Below are 27,332 nucleotides of genomic sequence, written 5' to 3' on the forward strand. Positions count from 1 at the left end.
GTTGCAATTAAAATGTTGAACAAGAGGTGGCGCTTTTTACTCATCGCTCAAACAAGGCCTGCAGCATCCTTCTCACTGCAGCCAACAAAGAGCACGGAATCGCATGGCATGTAACCAGGTTCTTGTCATCAGGAGACGAGTTGTTCATTGTGTGGGCGACAGAACCCTAAACCTTATTTATGCTTTTGCATTATTTTATCCTCTTTTCCCCACTGCAATAACATTATTTCTTAAATACATTTGAATTGTTTACAATGATATGTCTGCTCTACTATTGCTTTATATGACTATTTATTCATAAGTAGCAGCAAAATTCCGAACCCAATGTAACTGAGAGTCAACACTGGACATTTACTCATCCAGACTGCTCTCACTGACTCTACATTCAAAACCACATAGCCCTGCTGTATTTGACACTCAATTCCACAAAACACATATGTTTTAAGATTTTGTTTTATTTGTGATTTATTTTAATAACCCAACAAATTTCCATCATTTCCCAATAGGTTAAAATAAAACATAAAATAAAAGAAAGGGAATTGAAGACTCACTATTTCACTGTCACAGCTGATGAGTGGATGTAGCTACAAAAGAGAGGGCAGAGTAACAACAGAGCGATGCTAGTCCATGGAGAACAGCTCGTTGCCACCATAGTTCACCACCACATTAGTGTGAAAAGTCACTAAACACAGGCATACAGTACATATACATTTTTACATTGGATTCAGTCTCCCATATTTCAGGAGGGGCAGGGAAGTGATAGCTAATCATACATATTTCACTTACAATATTTTAGTGTTAGTTCATCAAGAGTGTTTCTCTCTCTCTCTTTTTTCTTACTTTCCTTCTTCAAAACATTTCACAATTAAAAAGAAGCCCTGCAATGATAGGTATCACACCAAAGCATTTACAAATATTGCAATACTCGTGTCTGCCAAACGTTATGTGGGACCAGAAAAAAAAATACACAGATATTTTGCCAGGGAGAAGTGCCCCAAAGTAATCCCAAGTGATGAATGAAAAGGATGAAAATACAAAAGAATAAATCAAAACTATCTATTTATATATAGTGTTTATCTATATAGTATGTGTTTCCTTAGAGCGCATGCAGCAACCACCAAACTGAGTGACATCATACTTGAGTCAACAAATGTTGAGCATGTGGAAAGAAGCATTTACCAGGCAAAAGACACAGGCAACTCAAATCTGGAATTTAAATAAATGTTGGAGATTTCTGTGGATTGTGGATTTTGGTTGGTAAATGTGTGGTGACATGTATTGCATATTTTGTAGGCAAGTGTGTCAGTAACATTAAAAGTCAAATATGAAGTAAAGAGAGGGATGTCCCATCCTTTACCAAAGCCTGTGTATTCTGGCTCCAAACTGTAACAAAAAATATAAACTATCTGACAGGAGTTTATAGAGCTATAGATTCATTTAGATTCGTAGAATAGATTCATTTGAAAACAGTGGTGCTGTCACTGAACTGTTAAAGCTTTCAAAAACCAAACAAACAAAACCCCTATACTGTTATTATTGGAAGCAGAGGCCAGCTTGGCAAGTACTTGTAGGAATAGTAGTTGTGGCATATTGAGCACAAGTGTCTTGTAAACACAAGATATCAAGTTAAGAATTGGTTGCTACCAAACATTCAAAGCAGAAAGCACATGTCTTTGCTGCAGGAGGAGAAAATCTTCTATTGCACCATTTCTTGGTGCTCCTTCATTACAGATGGAGAGTGCATTTTCCTCTCCAGAATACAAGCCATTTCATCTCTATTACAGTTGCAGAAAAGTGTGTTGTATTTGCTTGTTTCAGTTGGGCAAGCATGCATGTGTGTACATGTGTTTCATTGAAAATAGAGGAAACACCATGAAGAATGACCAGGCCGGCAGTTGTGTCTTGTCCAGTGTCCCTTTCTGTGTATTTACATTGTGTGTCCAGCTGCACTCATTTGCTGAAATTGTCTTTGTTATTCTCTTCCTTGGCTGGCACAAACCAACAGTCATTCTTGTACAAATTTCTCCTGTCAGAAAGTCAGAGTAGGCTGGAGATGGGGAGAGTATAATACAGAGGTGCCAACATGCCCAATGGGTGAATGTAACAGACTACAGGTAAAGAGATGTTCATCTCCATGAGAGGTATAGGCACATAAGGGCATGGAGGAAAATGTGTAATTGTATCAAGGCAAGATTCAAGCGTACCCCAAACACGGTACAGTCAATCTTGGTAAGGCCAAGTTTTCATCAGGGTGTGCAAGATATCTGTGAAAGAATGAAACTGCTAATTTTATTTCACATTTTCTTATCCCATGGACTTTGGTACCTCTGTTTTAACAACACCCTGTTTGTCTGTCTGCCATTCTGAGTTCATGTTTCACTCATCCCCATCATCCTTCCCCTTATCCTTTTTTTCTTTCTTCTCCTTCTTCTTCTTTTTCTTTTTCTTTGCTTCATCTTTCTTCCCAAAACTCATGAAATCCCCCTTATCATCATCTTGGTTCTGTCTGATGGATATTATGGCTGGGGAGCCAGGGATGATGAAGGCCTCTGGGGGTACATCTCCTGGCTTCAGCTGTGGCGCACCAGGCCCACCTGGCCCATAGCGGAAGTGCCAGCTGTTGCTGTCTATTCCTGCTCCCATTGGTGGAGACACCTCTCCTCCATCAGCATCTGAAACACAAGGAAATAAATGTTATCATTTGTAACCTAGGTGTCATTGTTTACAAAATTTTGAACTAACTTGACTCTTGGGACCCCTGTGTGTATGGGTGTTTGTGCAGACATAGTGAATAAACTGTCAAAATCTTCAATATTCACCATGCTCCAATGCAATTTTCATTTTTTAAACATTTTGTCCCAAATTAAAAGATTCTGTCTTGCACAAAGGTTTTGCAATCTTCTTGTTCTTCTCTGACAAGCCAGTTGGGGAAAATACACATTGTTATATAATAGTCTGAAAAGAAGGAGGGCAGCTGGGTGACAGATACTGCACTCTGCCATTGTAGAGCTTATTTTATTACCTTAATACAATTATGAATGGACTGAGGCCTTACAAACAAATGTGTGTTAACATATTTTTTGTAACAATGTTGGTTTGAAAGACAAACAACAAAGTGTCTGGATGAAACCATGGTGTTGGCTGATTGTGATGTGAGGCACATTTGTACCTCTAGCAAGTAAAGTCAAAATGGTTGCTGTTATGCATTACAGGGTCCACTGGTCTCAATATTTGGGATACAGCTATATAAAGGAGAAATTAACACTAAATGAGGAAATTAACCATAAAGTAAGTTTGCTCATTTTGATCCATTATGTTCTTATTTTTTTCTTATTTTTCTGTCCTGGACCATATGTTAGCACCCCTCTCTCACACGGCTGTGCCCCTCCCTGTTTTCCTCTGCTGTCTGGTAAATGGTTGCTATGGAAACTACATCCTTTAGTGAAGCAGGAGACCATCAGAAAGAGTCACATAGAGAGGGTTTTCAGTATGCTTTCTTGTATATATTCAAGCTATTTTGGTGATTCGGTTACAATTGCTACACATTTAACATCAAACCCATCCATCCATTTAATTCAAACTCAGATGTTATCTTTTAAACAGTATATTTTATTTTACAATAATCTTGCCTTAATCAATGCATTTCCTGTGCTATTTTGCCTGCATTAGATTTGTTCACCACATACAAATAATCTATACTGTATATCCGTTTTATCCAAGTACAGTTTTGCCTCTTTTATTCTACCAACAGCTACCTCTTAATGTTCCATCGACAAAAATCACACATTCTGGGTTATTACATGGACTCAAAGACATCAGGTAAGAGTGAGAGAGACTGTTTGTAGCAGTGATTTCATTATGTCACGTGTGTGTGTGGTCAGGCTAATCTGGGTGTGGTCTGTGCTCCATCTGTCACAGCAGTAGCACACAAAGCAGGCAGCCATAACACACCGTAGCCAAGCAGAGAAGCACGACTACTTCCTACACTGCTCTCCACATTGGCAAAGTGACATATGCACTGCACAAAAATTAACCACAGATCAACATCGGCTTCACTGTATGTAAATGAGCAGGAAAGAGGGAGGGGGAGGGGAAGGGCCTTCAATACTCTGGCTTCCTTCTGCTGAAACAAAAATCTGTGCTTTTCATTTTTCATTTTAAAGCTTTGCATATAAACCTAGCCATTTCAATTCTCATTAAAATTGATAAAGAAGTGCAGGTAATAATAACAACCACAATAGTAATATGTGACACTTGTATAGCACTTTTCATGACACTCAAAGACACTCCATACAAATCAAGACAGACAAAACACAAATGAAAGAAACAGATTAAAAAAAGCAGTTATTTGAAGTGAGGTAGGCTTGAAAAGTGATGTTACTAGTAGACTGACTGACCACATTGTCATTTTAATTGTAGATGATGACTTAAAACCTAGCTGATCTTGCTATCAGTGAGATACACCACAGGTAACCTCACCATTCTCACTTAATGTACTTATGGTCGGTCAGAATATGGCAATTATTTTCATCATATTCATTGATCACCATGTTTTTCCTAATACAATAAGTATGTTTTTAATCTGAAACAGGACAGACCATTCTTATGTGTTTTAAAGACAAACTATTGTGCTTGTGTCTGCTATATATTTATAATCTATGACGCCTGTGGATCATTGTTATATTTGCACATTTTAAAATCACAATTTTCATCATGACTTCATAATGACTTCATAAAATAAACAAGTCCACTGATTTCCACGTTAGAAAACTGTGGTGCCCAATGAGAGCTGGCGTCGTTGTAAACGTCATCAAAACAAAGAGTCGTGTAGCTGCTCGCCCCTCCTATGGATAGCCGCAGATTGGTCTAGTAAGTAGCATATTTTTGCATATTTGTACAAAAAATGACTATGCAACGCTTCCGAATTCCACTTGTATCATCAATACAAAAAAAAATTTAATTGAAGAACAAGGTAAGCAGTGGATGTATGCGATGGCCATACATAAGAGATTAAAGATTGCTCTAACATGCACAAATCACTCCAAATACAACTTCAGAGGATAAATGAGATCGAGAAACAGCTATAACATGGTTAAAAGCTCTGAAAAGGTCTGCTTTAATTGCTTTCTCAAATTCAATCAATCTCAGAGGAGTACTGGAATCAATCGGAAGCACAATCTTATTTATCTTTCTATCCTTCAAATACTGATGGAATATATATATATATATATATATATATATATATATATATATATATATATATATATATATATATATATATATATATAATAAAGCTCTGTGATCTTTCTTGTTACCTGGAGCGCTGGATACAGTGGGCCAGTTTTGAACGAGGACTCCCTGGGCTCCCTGTAGGACGGATGACTCCTCCATAAGCACTGAGCTGAAACAGAGAAAACAATCACCATTATTATATAATCTCTCATATTCATGATTTCTTGTAATCTGGTATATGTGTTGTGTCCATTGAACTTAATTAAATATGTACTTAGTAATCGGAGTGTTTTACCATATGCAGCATATTGATTTACAACATTTGCATGTTTGCAAAAAATAATAATAATAATTAATTAAAATAAAAATAAAAAATACAACTGTAATGTAGTGATGTAAGAAATTCATTTAGGCAATACTGTTTCAATTAATTATAAAAGTTATCATTCTTTACAGACTGGCACTGGTTGGTGTTGGGCAGGGTATGAACTAACAAATGAATACAAAAATAATATAGTTCATATAATTTCCACAAATGATACACAAACACACAAAGTTAGAAGTACAGATATTGTGCCAGTACACGTAAAATGTGAACTTGAAAGATGATGTAGTTTTCCAATGACTTCAGCCTCATTCAAAGTTCTGAATTGGCTGAAACAGGTGGCATAACAAAATACAAATTGGAAATGTGTTTGGTAAAAAGCTGGCCTTACCTCTGCATCACTCCTCCAGCTCTCAGGGAGGCCGAGTATCTCCAGTCTGAATTTGGAGCTTTAGGCTGAAAGATAAAAACAGAAAAATCGAGACTTGAGTAAAACAATACTTTCGGGGAGAGCTGTTGAACCTGCTAATTCACACATTTAAACATACAGTGCAACATTTCACACAAAAAAAAATAAAAATGCACCACTACTACTTTTTGTTTTATCATTGAATTCTTCACCATGGCACTTACCAGCTTTATTCAGGCTTGTTTACGATATAATGAACTTAAGAGAGGGAGATCCTCTTAAAGACAAGATGTATGCACTAATACAAAGATAATGATTTATATGAATCTTGCATGGATTTTGTGTTTTTGTAAATCTATCAAGAGTCTGACAAAGTGACAATAGGGGAAAGGGTAGTGTGAAATCCCTTTCATAATTAAGCTGACACAAAACACATAGTTCTATTGTTATCAGACAGTATGTTTGATTACACTGAGCTATAACACAACCAGATGTTTAGTCCACTTTAATTGACTTTCCCATGCAACAGCTACAAAGATGGAGAAGGAGGAGGTTATAGTTATCGTTATAGTATCGCTCCTGTGTCATATTTAAAATTAATTTGGATTAATGTTGAAATCAAGATGCAGAAAAATAAAGGATATACATATATGTTTGGATTAAATTGTATGGATACAGAGACTAGCGGTTCACTCTTATCAGTTCATAACACAGATCCTAGTTTGCTCCACTGCAACACAGTCCACGCTATTGACAGTGATTAAGAGCCCCTAAATATGTTACAATTGTGATATAAAGCTTATTATCATCCTTTTAACAGATGGGGGGAGATGGGATAAAGTAGCTACAATGTGTAAATCCCCACACACAATACAACTAAATAATACTAAGTATAAACAAGTCACATCACAAAAAAATGGACATACTTTTGAAAATAAAAAAGTTCTGGTTTCAACTAGATCTAAAAGGTAAACTGCTGAAATTTTGTGATTTGTTTTAAACTTTTTAATTTCACTTCAAACATTTGACTAAAGTTACAAACTAAAGCAAAAAAAGTCTTTGAATTACATTGTATTTTTGTTTTCTCATCATATACTTAAAATATGGAACGTATATGCTAAAATAAATAGATATGTGTTGATGTTTTTTGTTTTTCTTTTTAAAGGAGTAAAGTCTAAAAAAGTTACAAAAAACATCTGTGAAAAACAAAAATGAATATCTGAGGTTATGAAAAAATCAGCATAATAATAATAATAATAATAATAATAATAATAATAATAATAATAATAACTGTGACAATAGCCCTAATGAAAACAATCTATTCCAGTAAATTTTAATAAAGATTCATATTTGGATAAACTGATAAGAGGATAAGTGGACAAGCAACAAAACTCCCTCTATTGGAACTTATCAGTAGTGCATAAAGAGATGGAGACGTCAACACACCACCGCCCATCCGCAACTACATCACTGAGCCAATGCACTCAGAATCCCTGCCACAAAAGAGACACAGCCAAAGAGATGCATTTTGAACAAACATGGCACACACTATGATGAGCAACAACATTTTTTACCTCTTGGTCAACAAAAAATGCAGAAACAACTCCAGTTAATTTCAAAAGCCTATCATAAGGACAAAACATACAAAAATAAAGTCCTTGATAACTAAATGTTCTCAATGGATTGTTCTTCATGTTTCACCTTTGAGAGTGTAGCTGGTTCAAATCCAGCCAAATCCACCCCTCTGATGAGCTCCAAGGGGTACAGACTTCTTTGTACTTCCCGTTCGGGCCCATGCATACATTAGGTTACATAAATTCTGGTGACAAAGCTATCAGAGGATGCAGGCTGGTTTGGAATACTTGCCTCTAAGGATGCTGCGGATTTAAAAGCTTGGCAGAAGCAAGAATTTGTGGCCTGTTTTCAAGCATGACAAAGCGATAATCGAACCCGTGGAACAACGTCCCAGGAGATCAGGGATGTAAACTGGGAAAGGGCATTGTCGCCTGCTGATAAATTCTCTTTTTATGTGTGACCAATTGTAATCCTGTGATATTTCCATGCAGCTGCAATGATGTTTAAGCTACATTCTTACACAAACTTTTAATCACAACACCAAACTGTTGAGAGTTAGCCCATAGCTAATCCCAGATGTTTGAATTTGATGCATACACCTTTAATACCATCACTGCTGCAGGAAATGTGTCATCATCATTTGTAATTATAGAGGTCACAGTGTCTCCATCCACTAGCCAGCACACCCGCCTTGTGTGTGTTCTCTGTTTGAATGTGTGTTGTGAAATCAGTCAGTTTAGCAATTGATTTCTGCCTGTAACAGTGTCCATGGTAACCACAGAAAGAAGTGGCACAACTCACACAATAGACACACCCTCTCCTGTGAGCCCACAAACGTGACACAAGCTGTGCCATGGGTTCACTGCAGAGAAAACTGGAATGGACAGAGTAAAGCTCTCTGATGCTGCTACTGCAGACTAGTGGAAAATTACCTGCCCCTCCCCCTCACAGTCACGTTTGCAGTGAGCTGAAGCAATATATCAAACCTGTTACAATTTCACTACTAGTTTTTGGCTTTGGTTTACAAAAGTAATGCTCACAGCTCATAGGAAGCGCAGGTCGATGGGAGAATAACAGCGTGCCATCTTTGCCTTCGTCACACACACGGCGCATGTACCTTGTGCGGCCACCATTAAATCCCACGCTGACCTACATAGACTAGTAAGCTACATCCAAGCTTTTTTCCATGGTGGATTGAAAGCAAAATGTCTAAACGATTCAGTTCTGATTCTCGGGAAATAGTAATACACAATATGAGCTGATTCCACTCTCTGTCTACAGTCAGACCACTCCCTAAAATCTGTTGTTCAGTGCTTTGTCAGCTTGCTTATTGCCCAGTATTATAACCTACATCAGCACCAAAGGATCTATGACATTGCAATTTTAGGGATTATTCATCAGATTAAGTCCATGATTAAACACACATTTTAACAGGATATAAAACACTCTGATTAACCAGTGGGCTAATCATTCAACTAATGACCAATGCAGACTCTCCTCAACTAAATGTGGGTGAACAGATGTGCTGTAAAATGAAATCATATGATGCCATGTTAACAACACCCTGAAGCCAAGAGGACACATTTGAACGAAATGCACCTTAATCAGTTCTCTCAGCTGCTCCCTGCTATCAGGAGAGCTGCAGAGGAGGGGGAGGGGAGGAACACACTCTATGAAGGGCGAGGGAACAGGAAAAGACAGCATCTAGTCAGCTCAATGCAGAATAGGCTTTGGTAATATCGTACCTAGCCTAACAATAAAAACAACAACTAAGCATGCTACTATTACTACTACTACTACTACTAAAACTAAAACTAAAAGTAATAATCATCATCATTATCTGCAGTCATGAATAGTAATTTCTTCTATATTGAAGGGTACACCTGCTAATTTCCATGGAGATGTTATTGCTTTCCCTAGAATGTCTTACAGGATGGCATTAAACTTATTTATCTTCATGGAGACATGAAGGTGATGCCCAAGTTACAGGTCAAATTTGTAGAGAGATGAGCTGGCTATTTGGCTGGGATAATAATGTAAAATAAAATAGAGCTACTGATAATCCAATTATATATGAGGCTAATAACACTGAGTGTCTAAATATTCCCCCATTATTTGTTAGAATGACAACAGCAAATACCAACAAGCACACCAACGAAAAATAGCACACCAACAAGACGTCATTTCAAATTGACTGCTTTGTATGCATGCGTGTTTTGCTGTACTATTTAATAACTATAAATACTCTCTGATAGTATCAGACAAGGCATTAAAGGAGGACGTTCATGTTATTTCAGCACCATGGACAGCACAAGCACTTAAAAAATATTGGAGGAAATATTTTCAAGAACAGCACATTTTTTTTGAGTTATTCATGAACAGGAATTAACTGAAATAATGTATTTATGAGTGAGATAATATTATACCTTCTCTGTACTGGGTAAAGTCTGTGTCCTGGTGAAAGTGTCTCCTCCATTAATACTGATCAGTTCCGCATCTACAGGAGGAAACGGGGCGGGGAAAACCACTACGTCGCTCTTGAGTGTGTCTGAGCTGAAGCACACGTCATACTGCTGAGTGGATTTGGAGTAGGACCAGCTCCCGTCAGGGTGGGTGGTGATCATGGGGGCGCTGTACCTGCTGAAAGAGCTCTCTGTCCTGTGACATCTCACTGCTATTAACGTGATGAGACTGAGCAGAAAGATGACTGACACCGCCACAATGGCGATGAGCAGGTACAGGTTTAAATCTGAGAAGCTGTCCTCCTTTATGGGCACATGTCTGAACTGAGTCTGAATGTCCGTTGTGCTCTCCACCACCACCACATCAATAGACACAGTGGCGGACAGGGAGGGCTCTCCGTTATCACACACCAGCACCACCAAGGGGTGACTTTTCAGGTCATTGTCACTCATCCTCCTCTTGGTGCGGATCTCTCCGGTGCTGGTCCCGATCCGGAACAGGTTGTTCCCTTTGGGCTCAGTCAGGTGATAAGAAAGCAGCGCGTTGTAGCCAGAGTCTGCGTCTACAGCCCTGATCTTTGCCACAAAGTAGCCCGCTTCAGCGGAATAGGGGATGCTCTCACTGTTAACGGAGCCGTGCTCAGAATAGGGCGCCAGGATCGTGGGGCTATTGTCATTTTCATCCAGAATAAAAACGTTCACAGTCACGTTGCTGCTGAGCGGAGGGACACCAGAGTCTGTGGCCTGGACCTTAAACTGAAACGTTTTGAGCTCCTCGAAGTTAAAAGTCTGGAGACTCACTATGTCTCCTGTGTCTGAGTTTATGTTCACAGCTGCTGTTATTGGACTGTTTCTGTGATTTCTACTATCTACTAATGTGTAACTGACTTTAGCGTTGTTATCCAGATCCGCATCTAAAGCTTTTACAGAACAAAGTACTGAACCTGTTGGACTATTTTCTTTTACATAAACATTAATGACAGGTGCAGTGAAACGAGGCGCATTGTCGTTGACGTCAGACACGTGGACAGTGATGACCCTGGTACTGGACAGAGGGGGGCTGCCCTCGTCTAAGGTTGTTATAGTCACATTGTATTCGGGAGTTTGTTCTCTATCCAGAGAACCATCCACCACTAACGAATAGTCGTTTTTGTAGTTTGATATCAGTTTAAAGGGGACAGACCCCAGCAGCTTACAGTGCGTCACACCGTTGTTTCCTCCATCTTTGTCACTGATACTTATGAGAGCCACTATTGTCCCCTGCTCTGCGTCCTCTTTAACGGGGGTCATCAGAGACGTAATTGTTATTTCAGGGGCGTTGTCATTTACATCTATCACTTCTATCAGTAACTTCGCGTGTGAACTACGAGGCAAATGACCATAATCTTTAGCTTGTACTCTTACTTCATATACGGGAGTTTCCTCAAAATCTAAATCTCCACTGACGGTGATTTCTGCAGTTCCAGGGTTTAGATCGAACACGTTTGACGGGTCTGTAATGCCTCCTTTAACCATAGAATATACAATCTTGCCATTCTGTCCCTCGTCCAAATCTGTTGCATTTAACTTAATTATTACAGTTCCGCGTGTTGCATTTTCCAAAACACGAGCTTTATAGAGTGTTTTACTAAACGTGGGGATGTTATCATTAACATCTATAACATTGACTTTAATTTGCAGAGTTCCGGATTTGGGGGGTTTGCCTCCATCTACAGCTGATAATAAAAGCGCCATAACGGATTGTTTTTCTCGATCTAAAGGTTTTTGCAACACTAATTCAGCAGACACACCGTGTTCCCCTCCGCTCTGCACGTCCAGAGAGAAATACTCATTTTGACTCAGGGTGTACGTTTTGATAGAATTGCTCCCCGTGTCTGCGTCCAGGGCTACAGGGAGCAGATACCTCTCGCCTACTAATGATGACTCAGAAATATTTAAAGAATGTGTATTTAGTCTGAAAAAAGGAGAATTATCATTTACGTCTAAAACGGCCACTTCAATGCGGTGCGCATTCATGGGGTTACTTAAAACTGCCTGTATTTTCAAAGAGCATTTGGCCTGATTGGGGCAAATCTCCTCTCTGTCTATTCTGTCATTAACAAAGAGAGTCCCCGTGAGTTTGTTCACGTCCAGGTAATTCTTACTGTAAGTGGAAATAATCCGCAGATCCCTGGTGGCTATGTCCTGAACCTTCAAGTTTAAATCCTTTACGATGTTTCCAATGACAGTCCCTTTGTTCACTTCCTCAGAAACGGAGTATGAGAGCTGTGCCGCAGCCCAATCACAAAGACACAGGCAGAAAATAGCCCACAACAGTTTATATTCCAGGCAAAACTGAACAAACATTTTTTTTCCAAAACAAAGGAAGGTGTCCGGATCAATCGTGTGCCGTATACGCGTTTATCCCATCAGCCGTACTTCAGAGACGCCCGTGAGCTTCTCCTGTGTAGACTACCGCGTGCGCGCTTACGAGGTGGACGAATCATGACGTGGTTCCGGCCTTTTCAGGGGATGAGTTTTGAATCATATTGTGTTGTGGTCTCTGGCGACATCACGCGGACAAAAAACTATTTTGAAACGAAAAACAATGCAATATAAGCGATAGAAACTAAAGAAAAATGGTATAATCATATTACTCATTGCTATGGAAGCCCGTTTCCGCCATGAAAAAAAAAATAAAAGCCCCACAGAAAGTCGAAATTACGAGTTTTAAACTCGTAATTATGAGTTTAAAACTCGTAATTATGAGTTTAAAACTCGTAATTAGGAGTTTAAAACTCGTAATTAGGACTTTTAAAACTACTAATTATGAGTTTAAAACTCGTAATTATGAGTTTTAAAACTACTAATTATGAGTTTAAAACTCGTAATTAGAACTTTTAAAGTCTTAATTGAGCTTGTAGCACACTGCAACTGAGTGTACAGAGCAGAGGAGACAGGAGGAGGACTGTTATGTTTATCACCTACATACTTTTAAAAAATGAATAAATTAAGCTCCAGTAAAGTTTCTGGCGTCTTGAACAAATCAGTGGGCCCTGAGTGCTGTTCTGACCACTCATGAGCTGTGCTCTGTGTCTGTGAGCGCTCGTTTTCCTGGTCTGAGCAGAGTGCCAGCTGGTCACAACCCCGCTGGTTTATTGAGGAAATTATTAAAATACCAAATTCATTTAATCAAAATTGATAAGGTTCACTTTTTGTAAATGTTACATTCCCAAAATTACGAGTTATAAACTCATAATTCATACTTTTAAAAGTCCTAATTACGAGTTTTAAACTCATAATTAGTAGTTTTAAAAGTCCTAATTACGAGTTTTAAACTCGTAATTACGAGTTTTAAACTCATAATTACGAGTTTTAAACTCATAATTACGAGTTTTAAACTCATAATTACGAGTTTTAAAACTCCTAATTACGAGTTTAAAACTCGTAATTTCGACTTTCTGTGGAGCTTTTATTTTTTTTTTCATGGCGGAAACGGGCTTCCATACATTGCAGCATGGTGAGCGGAAATGTAGGTGACTTGTGGGTATACATGCTTGAGCTAATAACGCGTCTATGGTCACAGGCAGAAAAGTACATTTCAATTTGTGCTCACTGTTCACACTGTTCAGTTTGGTGTAGGTTAAATATTAACAACTAGATTCCCAGATTCTTTCCCAAAAAATGAATTGCCTCGTGGACCAAATGTGAGAACTGTGGACAGCCCTGGTTCGGATTAAAATGTCGCCTTAGATAGGTGTAGATATATAAATAGATGGATATATATATATATATATATATATATATATATATATATATATATATATATATATATATATATATATATATATATATAGAGAGAGAGAGAGAGAGAGAGAGAGAGAGAGAGAGAGAGAGAGAGATATAGAGAGATAGATATAGATATAGATATAGATATACAGATTTAGAAATATATGTTGATGAAAATATTAAGATTTAGTTATAGCAATAGTTATTTACCATAACTTATTATCGTTTTTTATTTGCCAGAAATAATTCGGGCAGTCAATTCATCAATTCATATTCCAAGCCATACCTTCTCTGTACTGGGTAAAGTCTGTGTCCTGGTGAAAGTGTCTCCTCCATTAATACTGATCAGTTCCGCATCTACAGGAGGAAACGGGGCGGGGAAAACCACTACGTCGCTCTTGAGTGTGTCTGAGCTGAAGCACACGTCATACTGCTGAGTGGATTTGGAGTAGGACCAGCTCCCGTCAGGGTGGGTGGTGATCATGGGGGCGCTGTACCTGCTGAAAGAGCTCTCTGTCCTGTGACATCTCACTGCTATTAACGTGATGAGACTGAGCAGAAAGATGACTGACACCGCCACAATGGCGATGAGCAGGTACAGGTTTAAATCCGAGAAGCTGTCCTCCTTTATGGGCACATGTCTGAACTGAGTCTGAATGTCCGCTGTGCTCTCCACCACCACTACATCAATAGACACAGTGGCGGACAGGGAGGGCTCTCCGTTATCACACACCAGCACCACCAAGGGGTGACTTTTCAGGTCATTGTCACTCATCCTCCTCTTGGTGCGGATCTCTCCGGTGCTGGTCCCGATCCGGAACAGGTTGTTCCCTTTGGGCTCAGTCAGGTGATAAGAAAGCAGCGCGTTGTAGCCAGAGTCTGCGTCTACAGCCCTGATCTTTGCCACAAAGTAGCCCGCTTCAGCGGAGTAGGGGATGCTCTCACTGTTAACGGAGCCGTGCTCAGAATAGGGCGCCAGGATCGTGGGGCTATTGTCATTTTCATCCAGAATAAAAACGTTCACAGTCACGTTGCTGCTGAGTGGAGGGACACCAGAGTCTGTGGCCTGAACCTTAAACTGAAACGTTTTGAGCTCCTCAAAGTTAAAAGACTGTAGCGTGACTATGTCTCCTGTCTCAGAGTTGACGCTTACATATGACGCATGAGCATTTTTGAATAATGAGTATGTGATTTTGGCATTTTCGTCTTTATCAAGATCTGAAGCACTGAGAGTGCAAATTATTGATCCTATCGGAGCATTTTCTTTGATATATACTCCAAGGACTGAGTTTGAAAAGTGTGGTGCATTGTCATTCACGTCAGAAATATCTACAGATATTAGCCTGTTACTAGATAAAGGGGGTGCGCCTTCATCAGTGGTAACAATCGTAACTTTATAGTGAGAAAGTCTTTCTCTGTCCAGTTGCCCATCCACAACCAAAGAATAATAACTCTTATAATTCACTTTGAGTTTAAAGGGCACTGAGCCTAGAATAGAAGTAACAGTGACTCCATTTTTACCTCCATCTTTGTCTGAAACCGTAACAAGTGCTACAACTGTCCCGGCCTCCGCGTCCTCTCTCACTGGATTTAAAAGGGGAGTCACTATGATCTCCGGCACATTGTCATTAACATCAATCACTTCTATCAGTACTTTACCGTGTACACTTTTGGGGGGCGTGCCTTTATCGGTGGCTTGAATACGAATATCAAACGCGATGTTTTTTTCATAGTCTATATTTCCCTCTACTGTAATCAGTCCAGTTTCCGGGTTAATTGAGAACAAAGACGATGGGTTGAAATCCCCCCTTTCTATAAATGAATACGTGACCTCACTGTTCGTTCCTTCATCTAAATCTGTGGCAGTAACGGTCAGCACAGATGTATGAGGTTGTGAGTTTTCAACGATCTGTGCTTTATACAGAGGTTGACTGAATATGGGAGCATTGTCGTTAGTGTCTATGACATGTACTACTATGCCCACTGACCCTGACAAAGAAGGTCTCCCTCCGTCAAACGCAGTCAAAGTAAGATGAATAGTTGATACTTTCTCCCTGTCTAATGGCTTCTGTAGCACAAGCTCTGCAGACTCACTTTGTTGTCCTCCATCTAGTGAGAAATACTCATTTGAACTTAGTCTATAGTTCTTTATGGAATTAATGCCCCAGTCTGGGTCATTTGCCACCGGGAGTAGATACCTCTCTCCCGTCGAGGATGATTCAAAAATATTAAAAATATAACTTTTCTCGCGGAAGAACGGTGCGTTGTCATTTAAGTCAGCAACGTGGACTTCTAGACGATGCAGCTGTGTCGGATTCGTCAGAATGGCTTCTATGTGGAGCGTGCATTTTTCCATGCGTGGACAAAGCTCTTCACGATCAATCCTGTCGCACACAAACAACTCCCCAGTTTTTAAATCCACGTCAAAATATTTCTTCAAATTATCAGACAGAATCCTTAGCTCCCGGTTTCGCAAAATGTTTATATTGAGGTTTAAATCTTTTGCCAGATTCCCCACCACCGTCCCTTTGTCCGCCTCCTCAGCGACGTTGAACGACAGCTGCGCGCGGGCACAACCAGAAAAACAAAGCAGTGCGAAATGAAATATCCAAATGGTCACTGCAAATACACCGCGCCCCATAACTGTAACAGAAAAATAAGACAAATATCCACTGAGCACTTCCCAGGTAAACGCTGCTTCATTGCCAATGAGCCCGTGTGTTCTGTCAAAGCGAGTGCGAAGCTTAGGGTGGAGCTTTTAAGAAAATAACAAAAGAAACATTGCGGTCTCGTGCGCCACCAAGTGGATAGTAAGATAAAATCTACATCAAATATTATCTATTAAAAAAAAATAATAATAAATAAATAAAAATAAATAAATAAATAAATAAAAAACGTTGCAAATTATCATATTTGTAGAAAAGGAGGAGCAGAGCACGACGAAATGCAATAAACCGCACAAAAATCAGAACCATGGAGAGCGCACACATTGAAACTGGGGATATGTGGGCGTGCAGAAATAAAAGCGAATAATAAATATAAAAGAAACATGTAAATTTGATATAAGGGAACACAATTTTGAAAGAGCCAAAAATTATTTAATCACAAATTTATGAACTACAGTGCCACAATACTAACACGATCTTAATTTGCTAATAACTATGAATAAGACAGCTTAACATGGTCAAACGTGAGTTAAAAAGACTTGGAGTGAAAAAAAAAAAAAAAAAAAAAAAAAGCTTAAAAAAACAAACAAAAACTAAAACATTATTTAATAAGGGTCAAAGTACACCAACTTTTTAGGTTCCAGAAATGAAAAGTTTAGGACTATCTGCTACTAGACTCCGCCAAAATGTGCTGGATACTTATCAGGGCTATAAGTTAATTTGGGCAAAATGTTGTGTATAACTTATTGTATGGCTCGTATGAACTCTGATTTTAAAAAAGAGAAAAAATAAAATGAAATAAAATAAGATGCCTTTAAATATATTAATTCAAAATATGAAATACCTTCTCTGTACTGGGTAAAGTCTGTGTCCTGGTGAAAGTGTCTCCTCCATTAATACTGATCAGTTCCGCATCTACAGGAGGAAATGGGGCGGGGAAAACCACTACGTCGCTCTTGAGTGTGTCTGAGCTGAAGCACACGTCATACTGCTGAGTGGATTTGGAGTAGGACCAGCTCCCGTCAGGGTGGGTGGTGATCATGGGGGCGCTGTACCTGCTGAAAGAGCTCTCTGTCCTGTGACATCTCACTGCTATTAACGTGATGAGGCTGAGCAGAAAGATGACTGACACCGCCACAATGGCGATGAGCAGGTACAGGTTTAAATCCGAGAAGCTGTCCTCCTTTATGGGCACATGTCTGAACTGAGTCTGAATGTCCGCTGTGCTCTCCACCACCACTACATCAATAGACACAGTGGCGGACAGGGAGGGCTCTCCGTTATCACACACCAGCACCACCAAGGGGTGACTTTTCAGGTCATTGTCACTCATCCTCCTCTTGGTGCGGATCTCTCCGGTGCTGGTCCCGATTCGGAACAGGTTGTTCCCTTTGGGCTCAGTCAGGTGATAAGAAAGCAGCGCGTTGTAGCCAGAGTCTGCGTCTACAGCCCTGATCTTTGCCACAAAGTAGCCCGCTTCAGCGGAATAGGGGATGCTCTCACTGTTAACAGAGCCGTGTTCAGAATAGGGCGCCAGGATCGTGGGGCTATTGTCATTTTCATCCAGAATAAAAACGTTCACAGTCACGTTGCTGCTGAGCGGAGGGACACCAGAGTCTGTGGCCTGGACCTTAAACTGAAACGATTTCAGCTCCTCAAAGTTAAAAGTCTGGAGACTCACTATGTCTCCTGTGTCTGAGTTAATATTAATGACTGATGATGCGGGAATAAAATTTTTACCACTATTTAACAAACTGTAAGATACTTTGGCGTTGTCAGTTGAATCTAAATCTGACGACGTGATTGTGTAAATGACAGAGCCTATCTGACTGTTCTCTTTCACATAAATATTGATCACAGGTTCCTGAAAGCGTGGCGGGTTGTCATTAACATCCGCAACTTTCACCTGAATGACACTGGCACTGGACAGTGATGGCGTCCCTTCGTCTGCGGCTACAATTGAAATGTTATACTCAGACACAGCCTCTCTATCCAGAGGACCATCCACCAACAAGGAATAATAGTTTTTATAGTTACGGTTTAGTTTAAATGGAGCCGCTCCCACTATTTTACAGTCAGTCAGTCCGTTTTTTCCTCCATCTCTGTCAGTAATAGTTATCATGGCAACAGCCGTGCCTATTTCAGCATCTTCCTTCACAGGACTCATCATTGAAGTAACTGAAATTTCTGGAGCGTTGTCATTTACATCTATAACCTCGACTAAAACTTTCCCATGGGCAAGACGCGGAGGGACGCCTTTGTCTTGCACTTCAACGCGAAGCTCAAACGCTTGGTTCTTTTCATAATCAATATCACCTTTCACTGAAATCACGCCAGTATTTGTATTTATTGCGAAATTTTCATCAGATTTAAAGCGTCTTCTATCTGCAAACGCGTACACAAGCTGAGCATTAACACCTTCGTCTAAATCTGTAGCGGTCAGAGTTAACAGTGTTGTGCCGATAACGGCATTTTCAACAACCTGGGTTTTATAAAGGCTTTTACTGAAAACAGGTGTATTATCATTCACATCTAAAAGAACAATCTTCAGCTGTACAGTTCCAGTTTTAGCTGGTTTTGCTCCATCTATAGCCGACAAAGTGAGGTCAATTACAGACTGTTTTTCTCGATCCAGTGTTTTCTGCAACACGAGCTCAGCGGTGACGCTTTGGTCACCAGCATCCTGCACATCCAACGAGAAATACTCGTTTGGGCTTAATTTATACGTCTTTACTGAATTGGTACCTTCATCTGCGTCATGGGCCATTGGTAAAGGATGCTTTTCGCCAGTATATGACAACTCTGACATGTTTATTGTGTATTCTTTTTCCATAAATATTGGAACATTGTCATTTATATCAAGAATAACTATCTCAATCCTGTGTAAACCATGTGGATTATTTACAATCGCTTCTACATTCAAAACGCACTTTACCGCATTGGGACAAAGCTCTTCTCGGTCTATTCTTTCGTTGACAAAAAGAATTCCACTTTTCCTGTTTATATCAAAATACTCCTTATCACGAGCAGAGGTGATGCGAAGCCCCGTTATTTCTAGTTGCTGTAAATTCAGTTTTAAATCTTTAGTGATGTTTCCAACCGTGGTCCCTTTCTCCGCCTCCTCTAAAATGGAATAAGATATCTGTGCTGCAGAACCGCTCCATAGACAAAGCAGAGTGAAGCACAGCGTCCATAGATGAGCCCATTGTTCTAGATCCGCCATTGTGAGAAAAGCAAAGTTATAATCCAAATTCTGTGTCCTGTATCATTCCTTTCAGAAAATATATGTCCACTTACTTCCCCATCTTTTTCAGATACATGCACAACGGCGTCTGTACTCTGTTTTCACAAAGAAGAACCTGATTATGACGTTGAAGAAAAGGATGGGCTCTGGGGGCGGGAAAATTAACACGTCATTGATATTATTTGTCCTGGTCTCTAGCGACATCTTGTGTTTTAAGCAGTGTATAACTAATCTGTATGTTCATTAAAATCATCAGTGTTAAAACTGAATGTTCGAACTAGTGTATTACGTTTTACCCCCGAAAAACATAAGTAGACTGCCGTGTTTTACATAGACACAACACATCGCGATGGAAGCCCCGGTGGAATAAAAAATAAAAAATAAAAAAATCTATACACATAGGTATAAAGTGTTTGCATTTTAGATCTAAAGGACATAGACTCATTGTTAAGGTATTGTTATTGTCCAGATACAATGAAAAATCGAATGGACCAAAACACAAACATTTCAGCACCTTGGACAGCACACAAAGAAGCCGCACATTTATAAATACTGAACTTATTTTAATAGGAAGTAACACCATGATGATGCCATCTACCTCAGTGCAAAAGACAATCACAATAGAAGTTTAGCATTTCGTCTCATGCCAGTGAAAAATTAGGACAGTTTTACTTTATCACCTTTCTTGGATTGTCAAACAACAACATCCGAACAGTGGAAACCTCCACGGAGAGAAAATAGGAATAATATTTTTGTTTGAGAGTAAAAGCTTGTTCTCTCCTGTCAAAAAAAAAAAAAAAAAAAAAAAAGTAAAAACCTATTTTTATAGGTCTGAAGATTGTGGAAAAACAACGACGTTAACATTTACGCACCATGAACAGAACGGAACGGAGAAACGTATTTATCTAAAATGCATCTACATCGACAAAGCAACAAATTCACAAACCATAATGATATCAGCTTATGAAATATAAACACAATAAATTCCTTGTATTACACTTTTGTTCATGTTATTACTTAAAAATGTTTTTGTTTGTCGGGTTTTTAGATTGTTATTAAACCAGTTGGATTGAAACAAACAAAGTTTTAAATATTAATAGACAAACGATTCATACCTTCTCTGTACTGGGTAAAGTCTGTGTCCTGGTGAAAGTGTCTCCTCCATTAATACTGATCAGTTCCGCATCTACAGGAGGAAACGGGGCGGGGAAAACCACTACGTCGCTCTTGAGTGTGTCTGAGCTGAAGCACACGTCATACTGCTGAGTGGATTTGGAATAGGACCAGCTCCCGTCAGGGTGGGTGGTGATCATGGGGGCGCTGTACCTGCTGAAAGAGCTCTCTGTCCTGTGACATCTCACTGCTATTAACGTGATGAGGCTGAGCAGAAAGATGACTGACACCGCCACAATGGCGATGAGCAGGTACAGGTTTAAATCCGAGAAGCTGTCCTCCTTTATGGGCACATGTCTGAACTGAGTCTGAATGTCCGCTGTGCTCTCCACCACCACTACATCAATAGACACAGTGGCGGACAGGGAGGGCTCTCCGTTATCACACACCAGCACCACCAAGGGGTGACTTTTCAGGTCATTGTCACTCATCCTCCTCTTGGTGCGGATCTCTCCGGTGCTGGTCCCGATCCGGAACAGGTTGTTCCCTTTGGGCTCAGTCAGGTGATAAGAAAGCAGCGCGTTGTACCCAGAGTCTGCGTCTACAGCCCTGATCTTTGCCACAAAGTAGCCCGCTTCAGCGGAATAGGGGATGCTCTCACTGTTAACAGAGCCGTGCTCAGAATAGGGCGCCAGGATCGTGGGGCTATTGTCATTTTCATCCAGAATAAAAACGTTCACAGTCACGTTGCTGCTGAGCGGAGGGACACCAGAGTCTGTGGCCTGGACCTTAAACTGAAACGTTTTCAGCTCCTCAAAGTTAAAAGTCTGGAGACTCACTATGTCTCCTGTGTCTGAGTTAATATTTATGACTGATGATGCGGGGACATTATTTTTACCACTATTTAACAAACTGTAAGATACTTTGGCGTTGTCAGTTGAATCTAAATCTGACGACGTGAGCGTGTAAATGAAAGAGCCTATCTGACTGTTCTCTTTCACATAAATATTGATCACAGGTTCCTGAAAGCGTGGCGGGTTGTCATTAACATCCGCAACTTTCACCTGAATGACACTGGCACTGGACAGTGATGGCGTCCCTTCGTCTGCGGCTACAATTGAAATGTTATACTCAGACACAGCCTCTCTATCCAGAGGACCATCCACCAACAAGGAATAATAGTTTTTATAGTTACGGTTTAGTTTAAATGGAGCAGCTCCCACTATTTTACAATCAGTCAGTCCATTTTTTCCTCCATCTCTGTCAGTAATAGTTATCATGGCAACAGCCGTGCCTATTTCAGCATCTTCCTTCACAGGACTCATCATTGAAGTAACTGAAATTTCTGGAGCGTTGTCATTTACATCTATAACCTCGACTAAAACTTTCCCATGAGCAAGACGCGGAGGCACGCCTTTGTCTCGCACCTGAACACGGATCTCATACGCTTGGTTCTCCTCATAATCAATATCACCTTTGACTGTAATCTCACCAGTATTTGGATTTATTATGAATTTATCACCAGGGCTCAATCGCTCACTCTCTACAAATGAGTACGCAAGCTGAGCATTAAGGCCTTCGTCTAAATCTTTAGCGGTCAGAGTTAACAGTGATGTGCCCATAACGGCATTTTCAACAACCTGGGTTTTATAAAGGCTTTTACTAAACACAGGTGAATTATCATTCACATCCAAGACATTTACCGTCAGCTGGACTGTTCCGGTTTTAGCTGGTTTTGCTCCATCTATAGCCGACAAAGTGAGGTCAATTACAGACTGTTTTTCTCGATCCAGTGTTTTCTGCAACACGAGCTCAGCGTTGACGCTTTGGTCACCAGCATCCTGCACATCCAACGAGAAATACTCGTTTGGGCTTAATTTATACGTCTTTACTGAATTGGTACCTTCATCTGCGTCATGAGCAGCTGGTAAAGGATGCTTTTCGCCCACATATGACAACTCTGACATGTTTATTGTATATATGTCTTGCGTAAATTTGGGAACATGGTCGTTAATGTCAAGAATAACTATCTCAATCCTGTGTAAACCATGTGGATTATTTACAATCGCTTCTACATTCAAAACGCACTTTACCGCATTGGGACAAAGCTCTTCTCGGTCTATTCTTTCGTTGACAAAAAGAATTCCACTTTTCCTGTTTATACCAAAATACTCCTTATCACGAGCAGAGGTGATGCGAAGCCCCGTTATTTCTAGTTGCTGTAAATTCAGTTTTAAATCTTTCGTGATATTTCCAACCGTGGTCCCTTTCTCCGCCTCCTCTAAAATGGAATAAGATATCTGTGCTGCAGAACCGCTCCATAGACAAAGCAGAGTGAAGCACAGTGTCCATAGATGAGCCCATTGTTCTAGATCCGCCATTGTGAGAAAAGTCAAGTTATAATCCAAGTTCTGTGTCCTGTATCATTCCTTTCAGAAAATATATGTCCACTTAGTTCCTTATCTTTTTCAGATACATGCACAACGGCATCCGTACTCTGTTTTCATAAAGAAGAACCTGATTATGACGTTTAAGAAAAGGCTGGACTCTCGGGGCGGGGATATTAACACGTCACTGATATTATATTTGTCCTGGTCTCTAGCGACATCTTGTGTTTTAAGGAGCGTATAACTAATCTGAATGTTCATTAAAATCATCAGTGTTGTCACTGAATTTTCGAAATAGTGTGTTAAGTTTTACCCCTAAGGAAATAAGTAAGCTGTGGTGTTTCACATACTTTTGGACAGAGGACATTGCGATGGAAGTCCACGCAGAAGAATAAAAAAAATAAATAAATAACTAATTAAATGTCTTTACAGACAGGTAAAACATTTTTTTTGCATCTTACGCCTAAAAGACATGGGGACTTTATTACCTTATTGTTATTGTCCAGAGGAAAGGAACAATCAAACGAACCAAAGCACAAACATTTCAGCACTTTGGACAGCACACGACGAGAGAGCACGTTTGTATGTAATGCACCTGTTTTATCTCAAAATAAAAAATTTTTGTCAGTTGGTTGTGAGCTGCTTTAGTGCAAAAGACAAGCTCATTAAAGACTTTTGCATTTAGGTTCATGCTAGTGAAAAAAAAAAAAAAAGACCAGTTTTATTGATCATCTTTCTTGGATTGTTAAATAACACCGTCAGAAAAGTGTGTTCATTAAAACGATCAGCAGAAGGGTATCAACTCAGTGATTTACACATTATGATATATGAATTCATCTGGAGTAGCATGATTTACATTTTGCCATTGCATCGGGAGGAAGTGCATAAGAAGACAAAAAAAAGTAACTTTTTTTTTTTTTTTTTTTTTTTTTTTTCAATTTTGTGTCTAAATAGTACATTGTTATATTTCTGAGGATCGTAGGAAAAAAAATAATAATCAATGAATCAATAAATCAGGTTAAATACAAACTATAAAAATAAACATTTCAGCACCCCAGACAGCACATCTGGAACGAAAAAACGGAATTATATGTAATGCATTCAAACTGACAAGGCAAACAATTCATGAATCATTGTAAAATCATCCAATGAAATTTAAGCAGCACATATCTCATCTCTTAGGCTTTTGTATATGTGACTACTTGAACGTGTTTTTCTTTTTCTTTTTCTTTTTTTTTTATTTTTATTTTCATCCGAACTGTTTTAATAATAATCTAAAACCCGACACAGTTTAAAATATAATTAGAGAAGCGATTCATACCTTCTCTGTACTGGGTAAAGTCTGTGTCCTGGTGAAAGTGTCTCCTCCATTAATACTGATCAGTTCCGCATCTACAGGAGGAAATGGGGCGGGGAAAACCACTACGTCGCTCTTGAGTGTGTCTGAGCTGAAGCACACGTCATACTGCTGAGTGGATTTGGAGTAGGACCAGCTCCCGTCAGGGTGGGTGGTGATCATGGGGGCGCTGTACCTGCTGAAAGAGCTCTCTGTCCTGTGACATCTCACTGCTATTAACGTGATGAGGCTGAGCAGAAAGATGACTGACACCGCCACAATGGCGATGAGCAGGTACAGGTTTAAATCCGAGAAGCTGTCCTCCTTTATGGGCACATGTCTGAACTGAGTCTGAATGTCCGCTGTGCTCTCCACCACCACTACATCAATAGACACAGTGGCGGACAGGGAGGGCTCTCCGTTATCACACACCAGCACCACCAAGGGGTGACTTTTCAGGTCATTGTCACTCATCCTCCTCTTGGTGCGGATCTCTCCGGTGCTGGTCCCGATCCGGAACAGGTTGTTCCCTTTGGGCTCAGTCAGGTGATAAGAAAGCAGCGCGTTGTAGCCAGAGTCTGCGTCTACAGCCCTGATCTTTGCCACAAAGTAGCCCGCTTCAGCGGAATAGGGGATGCTCTCACTGTTAACGGAGCCGTGCTCAGAATAGGGCGCCAGGATCGTGGGGACTATTGTCATTTTCATCCAGAATAAAAACGTTCACAGTCACGTTGCTGCTGAGCGGAGGGACACCAGAGTCTGTGGCCTGGACCTTAAACTGAAACGTTTTCAGCTCCTCAAAGTTAAAAGTCTGGAGACTCACTATGTCTCCTGTGTCTGAGTTAATATTAATGACTGATGATGCGGGAACATTATTTTTACCACTATTTAACAAACTGTAAGATACTTTGGCGTTGTCAGTTGAATCTAAATCTGACGACGTGAGCGTGTAAATGACAGAGCCTATCTGACTGTTCTCTTTCACATAAATATTGATCACAGGTTCCTGAAAGCGTGGCGGGTTGTCATTAACATCCGCAACTTTCACCTGAATGACACTGGCACTGGACAGTGATGGCGTCCCTTCGTCTGCGGCTACAATTGAAATGTTATACTCAGACACAGCCTCTCTATCCAGAGGACCATCCACCAACAAGGAATAATAGTTTTTATAGTTACGGTTTAGTTTAAATGGAGCAGCTCCCACTATTTTACAATCAGTCAGTCCGTTTTTTCCTCCATCTCTGTCAGTAATAGTTATCATGGCAACAGCCGTGCCTATTTCAGCATCTTCCTTCACAGGACTCATCATTGAAGTAACTGAAATTTCTGGAGCGTTGTCATTTACATCTATAACCTCGACTAAAACTTTCCCATGGGCAAGACGCGGAGGCACGCCTTTGTCTCGCACCTGAACACGGATCTCATACGCCTGGTTCTCCTCATAATCAATATCACCTTTGACTGTAATCTCACCAGTGTCTGTGTTTATAGTGAACTTTTCATCAGAGTTCAATAGCTCGCTCTCTGCAAACGAGTACACAAGCTGAGCATTAAGGCCTTCGTCTAAATCTGTAGCGGTCAGAGTTAACAGTGTTGTGCCCATAACAGCATTTTCAACAACCTGGGTTTTATAAAGGCTTTTACTAAATACAGGTGAATTATCATTCACATCTAGCACATTGACCCTTAATTGTACTGTCCCGGTTTTAGCTGGTTTTGCTCCATCTATAGCCGACAACGTGAGATCAATTACTGACTGTTTTTCTCGATCTAGTGTTTTCTGCAACACGAGCTCAGCTGTTACTCTTTGGTCACCAGCATCCTGCACATCCAACGAGAAATACTCGTTTGGGCTTAATTTATACGTCTTTACTGAATTACTTCCTACATCGGCGTCGCGAGCAGCGGGGAAGAGGGTATTTTTCAGCCAAATGTACGAGGACTTCATGCCATGTTCTACTGTATACAGACTTCTTTACTGAAACTGGGGAAGATTGTCATTTAATATCAAGAATAACTATCTCAATCCTGTGTAAACCATGTGGATTATTTACAATCGCTTCTACATTCAAAACGCACTTTACCGCATTGGGACAAAGCTCTTCTCGGTCTATTCTTTCGTTGACAAAAATAATTCCACTTTTCCTGTTTATATCAAAATACTCCTTATCACGAGCAGAGGTGATGCGAAGCCCCGTTATTTCTAGTTGCTGTAAATTCAGTTTTAAATCTTTAGTGATATTTCCAACCATGGTCCCTTTCTCCGCCTCCTCTAAAATGGAATAAGATATCTGTGCTGCAGAACCGCTCCATAGACAAAGCAGAGTGAAGCACAGCGTCCATAGATGAGTCCATTGTTCTAGATCCGCCATTGTGGGAAAAGCGAAGTTATAATCCAAGTTCTGTGTCCTGTATCATTCCTTTCAGAAAATATAGATCCACTTAGTTCCTCATCTTTTTCAGATACATGCACAACGGCGTCTGTACTCTGTTTTCACAAAGAAGAACCTGATTATGACGTTTAAGAAAAGGCTGGACTTTGGGGGCGGGGATATTAACACGTCACTGATTATATTTGTCCTGGTCTCTAGTGACATCTTGTGTTGTAACTAATTTATAACGCATTTTACTGTTACTCAAAAACATCAGTTTAAAAAAAATAAAATATGTTCGAAATCGTGTAATATGTTTTACTGCGAAGAAAATAAGTGGGAATGTTGCTTGAGGTTTTATTTCTTACATTTGGAAAGGACACAAGGGAAAATCCCAAAGGAAGGACAAAGAGAAAAAATATATATTCATAAACACAACG

General features: G+C 39.9%; 4 protein-coding genes and 1 pseudogene across 5 annotated transcripts in view; all 5 read right to left on the reverse strand.

The window, feature by feature from the left end:
• Window positions 1–457: 457 nt before the first annotated feature.
• LOC117377535 (protocadherin alpha-8-like) overlaps window positions 458–27,332 on the reverse strand; it is a 37,827-nt gene continuing 10,952 nt past the window's right edge. The window contains exons 1-4 of one of the 2 annotated variants that reach the window (XM_033973979.2): window positions 9,968–12,470; window positions 5,949–6,013; window positions 5,316–5,401; window positions 458–2,672 (exon numbers count right to left, since the gene is read on the reverse strand). In XM_033973979.2, coding sequence (XP_033829870.1) covers window positions 2,377–2,672; window positions 5,316–5,401; window positions 5,949–6,013; window positions 9,968–12,349 — 2,829 coding nt within the window. In that variant the 5' untranslated portion in view covers window positions 12,350–12,470 and the 3' untranslated portion in view covers window positions 458–2,376. Of the gene's footprint in view, window positions 2,673–5,315; window positions 5,402–5,948; window positions 6,014–9,967; window positions 12,471–27,332 lie in introns of those variants that run through there. The other variant, XM_055224824.1, reaches the window with a different exon arrangement.
• On the reverse strand, window positions 14,040–16,412 carry LOC129456609 (protocadherin alpha-3-like). Its single transcript, XM_055225011.1, has one exon. It carries the CDS (start codon window positions 16,410–16,412, stop codon window positions 14,040–14,042), a length of 2,373 nt encoding a protein of 790 aa, XP_055080986.1.
• LOC129456610 (protocadherin alpha-8-like) lies at window positions 17,261–19,733 on the reverse strand. The gene has a single exon (XM_055225012.1). It carries the CDS (start codon window positions 19,658–19,660, stop codon window positions 17,261–17,263), a length of 2,400 nt encoding a protein of 799 aa, XP_055080987.1. The 5' UTR covers window positions 19,661–19,733.
• LOC117377979 (protocadherin alpha-2-like) lies at window positions 20,791–23,246 on the reverse strand. The gene has a single exon (XM_033974519.2). It carries the CDS (start codon window positions 23,173–23,175, stop codon window positions 20,791–20,793), a length of 2,385 nt encoding a protein of 794 aa, XP_033830410.1. The 5' UTR covers window positions 23,176–23,246.
• On the reverse strand, window positions 24,497–26,961 carry LOC117377536 (protocadherin alpha-5-like; annotated as a pseudogene).

Source organism: Periophthalmus magnuspinnatus, chromosome 10, assembly GCF_009829125.3.
Source record: "Periophthalmus magnuspinnatus isolate fPerMag1 chromosome 10, fPerMag1.2.pri, whole genome shotgun sequence".
Lineage (NCBI taxonomy): Eukaryota > Metazoa > Chordata > Actinopteri > Gobiiformes > Gobiidae > Periophthalmus > Periophthalmus magnuspinnatus.

Bases quoted from the DNA above. Each gene is read 5' to 3' on its own strand.
- LOC117377979 (XM_033974519.2), bottom strand. From the start codon at position 23,175: ATGGCGGATCTAGAACAATGGGCTCATCTATGGACACTGTGCTTCACT.
- LOC129456610 (XM_055225012.1), bottom strand. From the start codon at position 19,660: ATGGCGGATCTAGAACAATGGGCTCATCTATGGACGCTGTGCTTCACT.
- LOC129456609 (XM_055225011.1), bottom strand. From the start codon at position 16,412: ATGGGGCGCGGTGTATTTGCAGTGACCATTTGGATATTTCATTTCGCA.